This window comes from Azolla caroliniana, unplaced genomic scaffold, assembly GCF_043228905.1.
Source record: "Azolla caroliniana isolate FFs.n. ecotype wild unplaced genomic scaffold, voAzoCaro1.0.p SCAF_1, whole genome shotgun sequence".
In the NCBI taxonomy this organism is placed as follows: Eukaryota; Viridiplantae; Streptophyta; class Polypodiopsida; order Salviniales; family Salviniaceae; genus Azolla; species Azolla caroliniana.
The window spans coordinates 24,250,348-24,259,619 of NW_028230436.1; the positions used below are offsets into that span (position 1 = coordinate 24,250,348).

The 9,272-nt window shown below is 37.1% G+C and overlaps 1 protein-coding gene across 1 annotated transcript; it reads left to right on the forward strand.

Moving 5' to 3' along the window:
• The first annotated feature begins 7,935 nt into the window (after positions 1 to 7,935).
• Positions 7,936 to 8,585, forward strand: LOC147869222 (folylpolyglutamate synthase-like). The gene is made up of 3 exons (XM_087322819.1): positions 7,936 to 8,173; positions 8,254 to 8,432; positions 8,532 to 8,585. The coding sequence occupies exons 1-3, from the start codon at positions 7,951 to 7,953 to the stop codon at positions 8,583 to 8,585; spliced, it is 456 nt and encodes a 151-aa protein (XP_087178945.1). The 5' UTR covers positions 7,936 to 7,950.
• Positions 8,586 to 9,272: the final 687 nt, after the last annotated feature.

Consider the following 9,272-nt stretch of genomic DNA (forward strand, 5'->3'; position numbering starts at 1 on the left):
AAGCTATCTTTTGCTGGTCGGATTGTAGTGGCTAATCAGGTTTTATTGGCTTCAACATGGTATGTTTTGTCATGTTGGATATTCTCCAAGTCATGTATTCTGAAAATACGTAGATTGGTTCGTAACTTCTTGTGGTCCGGTAAAACAGAAGGCAATGCTCGGTCCAAAGTGAAATGGGATGTTATTACCTTACCTCGCTCTAAAGGAGGATTAGGTATTATTGATCCAGTGGACCAATCCAGAGCATTGTTAAGTAAGTTGCTCGTTAGAGGATTTATGCCGGGGCAAGAGATATGGAAAGTATTATTGCTTGACCGTTGCTCAGATTGCTTTCCTCGCTTAGGTGCTCCCTGGTCGAAGGATGTGAATTGGATATTTAGGGAAAATTTCCGAGTACCTTCAGCCACTAGATGGGAAGACAAATTTATTAGGACATTATTTGCAGCATGGAAACAAGTACTACCTGGTTTGCTTCGCAATAAACCGAACCCCAAACATTATCTTGAGTATCTCAGACAAAAGATAGTTTGGAACCCGTTGTTTACAACATCAGATGGTTTTGTGTTGGGTTCTAGACAATGGTTATCGTGGGGAAAAATGACAGAAGGTCCCGCGAAAACAGTTCAGACTTGGAAAGAATTTTTATCGCGATCGTTGGAAGAACAAAAAGAAATCTTACGTAATATGCATGGCGGACATATAATGTACCAACAAATTCAAGAAGCTATGAGTAGACAACCCATACCACCCAATAACACTAACCATAGATGGATTGGGGTTTTTTCAAGATTGGAAGTACTCTTGGCTGTTAAGGGTTATTCAAATGATAAGACATACCGGTTGTTTGAGGTGGATGAAACAAATCAATTGTCTCAGTCCGGGGAAATGGTGATAGATTACCCCTATGCCATTGAGCACAAGATAAGGATAATTGGATATGCCGATCGTAAATGGTATATTGATCCAATGATAGAGGAAATAAGGACACATTGGAAGTTGTGGGTGTTAGCTAAAAGACCGGTATTCAGATTAGATTGGGACCCAATTGACTATCATTGGACAGATCCTTACACGGGTAACAAGTTCAATTTCTTCCAATATTCTGTACAGTTGGGAAGACATGTACTTTCAGATACACGTGATGTGGTACCAGCTGCATCTCAATATTGGAATCAACAAGGTATTACTCCCCAATTCCTTGCAAAATTCTGGGCTATCTTATGGGCAAGAAAACAGCAACACAAAATATTACATGTACAGTGGTTAGTTGTACACAAGGCGTTGCCGGTTGGCACATGGTTGCATAGGATGGGAGTGTCTTCATGTTGTACTCGATGTCATTTACAAACGGAAACTCAAAAACATTGTTTATGGGAATGCATTGATTCTCAACAGATATGGCAACGGCTCCTTAGAATTTTCGCTAATTATTTTCCCCCGTTGGTTCTCACTTGGGGCATGGTCGTTTGGACATCACTTGCCCGTGATGTGTTTCATTATGGCATCGAATCTATGGACCATGGGTTTTACACTAAAAATGGAAGTGTTCGTACATTATCAATGATGTCATTACAGTTTTCAGGAGTAAGGAAGGAAGTTCAGCCAATATGGGAGATATTGAGTAGTACCACTGTCTATCACATTTGGAAAGCTCGGTGTTCTCTCGTTTTCCATAATCTGAAAACACCACCTGCTGAAGTGATTTCTAATATTTGGTTAGAGATAGTTCATGCTTTGAAGGGTCAATGGGATGGTATAGTGGGAGATTCTGATGCTAAAATTGCTCAACGGCATGAGTTTCTTATTATCTGGACAGCTACTCCATTTGTGACATCCAGGTACACTACTCCTTATTGGCATTTTCAGCCACCGAAATGGTTGTTTCCCCCGCCGATTACATAGAGGTTTAAAATCTTGTAATTTGTTTATACTAATGACAGGATATCTTCTTTAAAAAAAATAAAAATAAAAAATGCATTGCATATTACATATATAAATACATGCATACATACATACAATATAATCAACCATATATGTGTGTGTGTGTGTGTGTGTGTATACTACACATTCTTACAAACATATTTTATAGAGTACATATTATACACATATATCATTATACACACAATTATATGCAACTACATATATGTATACATACATACCAAACACAAAAAATATACATAAATAAATAAATTACGTATTATATATACATACACATACACATACAAATTAATACATAAGATTACATATTATATGTATTACAAATTTCCACACGTACAAACAAGTTACATATATTATATTATATATATGTATATATACATACACGCACATGCACACACACACACATAAATAAATTAGATATTACATATCATATAATCCATACATATTAACAATAAACAAATTTACATACACATACATACATACATTACATATATACATATATTACATATGCACATACATATTCCACACATCACCATATATATAGATTATACGAAACCATGCAAACTACATTACTTACATATACACACACACATTAGATATATGCATACTTACACATACATCAGATATATACATGCATATTACATACATACATCCATATACGAGCCATACACATACTAAACATGAAAATATCCCGAAAATATACATACATAAATACATTACATATATACACATACATACATTCATACATGTACATACATATCACCATATACACACATATATACACATACATACATTAAATATATGCATACATATTACAAACACACATCCATGCACATTGCCTCATGTACATTGACATATGCATATATGCAGTGCACACACCCACACACATCCATGCACATTGACTCGTGTACATTGACATATGCACATATGCACACACATACAGACATTACATATGTAAATACATATTCCATATATATGCATACAATATACATACACACACATTGGATATATGTATACTTTTACACATACATTGGACATATGCATATATATTATGTGTATATTGCAAACATACATCCTTATATGAGCCATACACATACTAAACACGAAAATACCCTGAAATTATACATACATAAATACATTACAAATTACATATATACACATACGTACATGTACATGTACGTACATATATTCATTTATCCATTGCTACATTTATATACGTACATATGCCTACAATGTTACACATATAAATTTTACAAACATACATCTATACACATATATACATACATTATATACATGCATACACATACATACATTGCATATGTATATTACATACACATACATACATACATTACATATGTACATAGATATCATCACATATGCACACACACACACATGGTCATACACACTATAAAAGTACATATATACATACATTAGATATATATACATAGATATCATGCACATATTACAATCACACATCCATACACATTGAATTGTGTACATTGACATATGTATATATGCATACACATATGTACATTCGTACATGGACATATATGTATTCATTCATACATACATACACGTTCCATATATTAGATATATACACATATGTACATTCATACATGTACATATATATATTCATACATACACTAAATAGTACATATATACATACATATAGATATTATGCACATATTGCAATCACACATAGATACATACATACCATATGCATATATGCATGCACATATGTACATTAGTACATGGACATACATATATTCATTTATACATTGCTACATATACATGCATACACATACATTAGATATTTACATAGATATTATGCACATGTTACAATCACACATCCATACACATTGAATCATGTGCATTGACATATGCATATACACATACATACACACATACGAACATACATACATTACATATGCATACACACATGTACATTCGCTTATTGACATACATATATTCATTCATACATTGCTACACGCATATACGCACACATGGCTACAATGATACACGTATAAATTTTACAAACATACATCATTCCCTGAAAATATGCATAGACAAATACATGTTATAAATCCGTACAATGTTACACATATATACATACACATGCCTTCCATGGTGATACATGTATAAATGTTACAAACTTACATCCATCCATCTGTACATACATACATACATACATACATACATACATACATACACGCAAGCACAAAACACATACCTCACATACTCACATGCCATACACACGATACAATATGTACATACATACACACATGCCATACATACAATATACACAATACAATACAATATGTACACACACACACACACACATCCATCCATCTGTACATACATACATACATACATACACGCAAGCACAAAACACATACCTCACATACTCACATGCCATACACACGATACAATATGTACATACATACACACATGCCATACATACAATATACACAATACAATACAATATGTACACACACACACACACACAATATGTACATACATACACACATGCCATACATACAATATACACAATACAATACAATATGTACACACACACACACACACACAAAAGACATCTGCATATACACACCTACACATGCACATATATACAACACACACACACACATAACAAATACATACATGTACATATAATACATACAATCGACGCTAATTGTTTGAAAAAGCGGGGGAAGATTACAAATTTACATATGTACATACGTGTGTTATGTTTTTGCAGAAAGTTAAGGGGGGGAAAGGAGAGAGAGAGAGAGAGAGAGAGAGAGAGAAAGAAAGAAAGAAAGAAAGATATATTAACGTCTTCTAAGGCCAAAATTGGCCCATGAGACAAATGGTGTACAACAAAAATGGGATATTTACCCATTCATCGAAAGTAAAAATAAAAATAAGATAAAATAGAGTTTAAGCTAAATAGTTCTAAGAAAACAACAAACATGTTCTATATAAAAAACATGTTCTACAATGAGAATGATTCTATACTAGGCCTAATTTCATTTCCATCCAAGTCTCTCGAAGAGAAGCGGGGGGTCAAAGGGTTGCCATGATGTGGATGTGGCCCGTGGTCCCCATGTAAGAGGTACCCCAACCATAGCTTCGAGTCGACGTAGCTCACGTTCCCTTATCTTCTTAATCTTTTCTACTCCACGTTGACTTGTGTTGAAGCCCAACATCCGAGGACGTTTGGTTGCTCTTTGTATTTCTGCTTCCTCAAGGGAGAGGCCGAGCGGCATAAGTGTATCCACATTCATCGTCTCCCCATGTTCCTGAAAAATTACACTAGGTACATGTTGATGAGTAGTAAAAGGGTTATGATTAACACTTTGTAATTTATCCTCCCTATGTTGTTTTAGCTCTAAGATATACCTACCTAGTCTCTTTACACTCGGGGTATCTAATAGTTTGGAGAGGGTGGGAGAGGGTCCTAGTATGTCTTGGTATTCCGCCCGTATCTCGGCATAAGTTGGGCACTTGCATGTGAAGTGATACTCATCCTCTATCTCTATGTGGCATAACCTACATAGCCTTTCCTCTCTAGGGACTCTATTAGCTCGACCATTCTCAATCTCAAGTTGGTGAGATGATATCCTAAGTTGTCCAATGGCCACCCTTAGTGCATTTGATAAGAAAGTATCTAGGTATCTTGGTCGTGTAATAAACCCTAACTTAGAGAAGTGCAAGAAGTGTTCCTTATAGTACACCATTTTAGATGGGAGTGGCTCTCGTGGGGTGATCCATTTGTATCGAGTGTAGATTTGCCATATTTCTTGGCGTATCACTTTATTACGATCTTCACGAGAGATTAAAGTTTGATCAGTCCCATGGTTGTACTTAAGGGGAGGTAGGTTATTAATGTCTATGCCATTTGCAAATAACCAACTCACCACAATGCTATACCAAGAGTTGGTGTCTCCAGACACATGTAAGGATCGGGATGCCTCAAAGGCTCGACGGGATATCCTATCTTGTGGTTGACTATGTATCCGATGAATAAAAGCTACCACTTGAAAGAGTGCTTCTACTAACATCGGGGGTAGGCTAAACTCCGCTCTAATAATGTCATGTGGTACTGTCGATTTGCTTCGGAGTTGACATGATAACATCACCACTAAAGGTCTCTCCAATTGCGTCCACATGAAAGATGGTAGACCTGGAGCCCATACTACTGATGCATACATGAGGGACGGGGTCACTAATGAGTCGAAAAGCCATCCCTTAGTCCGTGGCTCTTGAAAGTATGCTTGGTGGCATTGTCTCTCTAAGAGTGAGAGGGATGCATATCCTCTCGTTAGCCTATCTTTGGCTGCCTGGGTCATCGAGAATTTACCTGAGCGAGCACTAAAAGTGACTCCCAAGTATACATAAGATCCCACCACCTCAACTAGTTTATGAGAGAGGATGAGGTGACATTTACTCCTAACTCTGGACGATGTATGAAAGATAAGGACTTTAGTTTTCGCTAGATTCACTACCAGTCCTCGTTGTGTACAAAAGTCATCTAGGGCATTAAGATGCTTTTGTAGGTCGTGTTCCGACTCCGAGAGCAAGACAATGTCGTCTGCGTAGAGTAAGAGAGAGAGAGAGAGAGAGAGAGAGAGAGAGAGAGGGCAATCATGAAGCGATTGAGAAGGGATGGACACAACGCGGCCATGGCAAATCGAGATGGAGCCATGGGGGTGGCCTACCAGCAGGTGACTATGAGTATATCAATGTGATTGTGAGTATATATATGTAGTGATCCGTCTTGCCATTTTGAAACAGATTGCCCGAACACCTGAAACAGATTGTCAAGACCGTGTGTGCATCTGTGAAGAGGTCATTGAAAGATCAGGGCACCCACCTCCTCCCGCATCACGCCCAAAAGCTCAAAAGACGATCTCTTAGGGCTCGGACTAGGGTTAGGGTTCATTCACGCGCAGGCCGATCTCCAACCCGTTGCGATGAAGCAAGAAATGGATATCTCCTTCTTTAAGGCTCGGGCTCGAGCAGCCGCCACGATGTTGTCTTCATGTGCGTTTGCGGCCGCTGTATCGACAAAGACTGGTTTCAATCAAGACCCACAAGCAGCTGCCATGGAGGCCGCTTTATACGGCCCCAAGACTGCCGATGCACTCGGGAAGGTGTCATCGCGTTCGGGCCTCTCGGTGGCCCTCAAGCTGCAGAATTCGGGAGTAGTGTTTCAGAGTCTTGATACGATTGCTAATATTATGGTTGGGAAGTATTAGAAAATGGATCCAGTTCATCTGGCCATGATTAGGGTAAATCCAACCAAAGCCATGTGGTTCAACAATCACCATCCCATCATGGATATGTATGATAGAGAGTTTTTTGTATCGTATTTTTGGTTGTACAAAAGAGGAACCAGCCCTAGGCCTAGCCCTAACTTGATCTCTCTCCATCCCCACCCCTGTTAGGGGAAAATAGAGACCTGCTTTTTTGGTTTTGTGAAGAGAACTTTTTCCTTGTCTTCCATAGTGAGTAAAAAAGATTGGCCACATATGGAATGCTTTTGCTTCTTGTTTTTTGTAGCAAGCGTTTTTTGGGTGAGTAATTAAGGATATATGATGAGAGAGAGAGAGAGAGAGAGAGAAGAAGACAGATTGACTGAGACGAGGCAGCAGAAAGAAGAAGAATGGAAGAAGCAGGATAGAGATGGAGCCCGAGGACGAAGGAGGGATATGGTATGGCCAAGTTTTTATCTGGTTTATTTCTCTTTTGGCTCACGTTGGAGAAAGAGGCACAATCTTGACTTTAACCTGGTCTATTTCTCTTTTGGCCAAGTGCGTTGATTGCTTGTAAATTTAGATGTTGCTTTAATTTTACTTTTTGGTTTCAAATCTCTACTGGATGAATTAATTGTGCTATTTCTTTTGTTCAAATTCTCCTAATGATTTGTATGCCACAATAGGATTCTAAGTTGTTGCTTTCTCCTCTTCTTAAGTTTTGTACTAATGCTGGTAACTCAATTTCCATGTTTCAATGGAATCTCAATTTACGGCTGGTTTGGTCTATTCAATGTTGACACTAAATCTTTTATCATTAGGTGTGTCATTTCATCATGCACTATTTGCACCTAGCCTTTCATCCTATAGTAATGTGACTATTGACTTGAACTCTCCCAAAAGCAACGATAAAGAGGACTTGTCATGGCAGCTTGCAATACAAAAAGTGTGGGAAAATCTTATCCAAGCACAAAGAGAAGGTAGATTTGGACTAAGAAATACAAATGTATTGTATATGAACACATTTGTTTAAGAAGCGTCACCTCTACTACAACAACAGGAAATCTTGCTATAACTCAGCAGACATTACGTCCTAAAGACATCCTTTCTAGGCATGAGGCATTGAAGAAAGAAAATGATCTCTTTGGTGGACTGCCAAGTAGTGAGTTGCCTTCATTGCCAATTTTCCTCGACCTTCTCTGTCAATATGCTCGAGAACATTTGGGACTTCAGCTACAGGTTTTCTCTAATTTCCTCTAATGTAGTTGGCTTAGTGTTCAATTTATTATCTGACAAATTGTTTGACCTAGAATTTGACTTATTTTTCATGAAATTTAGGTGGAAGATGTGATTTGGAAATGCCATCAATGGTACATATTAGATATTTTATGATACCAACCAATGGATTAGTCTAGAAGATCTAGGAGCATAGATGAATAGGTGTCTGAAGTGGACACCCTTCATTATGAGATTAATAGCTGAAATCCTCAAAGTAGAGGAGTATATCATCAATGGCCGAAGTGTTGGTAGAATATGTATGGATATTAGCGATGGATGCAAAATTCTGGATCATAGAGAAAACATTGAAATTTGATCCATCAAGTCATTTGTAACATCTTCTGTTCCGTTACATAGCATAATTATAAAGACACAATGGAAATTGTAAGAAGTCAAATTACTCTGACAAGAAAAAAGTTAGAACATAATCAGTGTTAGTGGTCTTAAATTTCAATGATGGTTTAGGTCAAATCCATATCCTATGTTCTAGTAAAGCTTAATTATTCTCATTTATAGTTTGTATTAAATTGAGAGTGGGTGGTAAGTTTCAGAAAGGACTTTTCCTCAAATGAAACTTTTCTAAAGATAAATTAGGAATGTTCCAATGAAATGTTAACCTTCAGTATTTGTTCTGGGGATCTTAAACGTGTTTTTCAGCATTGTGTACTGAGATTCTCCATCATTCTTAGTCTGAAACTCTTTTCTTTGTTGCATATATAGATGTGGAAAGATGCCTAGGTTGGAATTTCAGTTTGTAAGCATAATTATCTTTTAATTTCATGATAAGGTTGTAAGCGTACA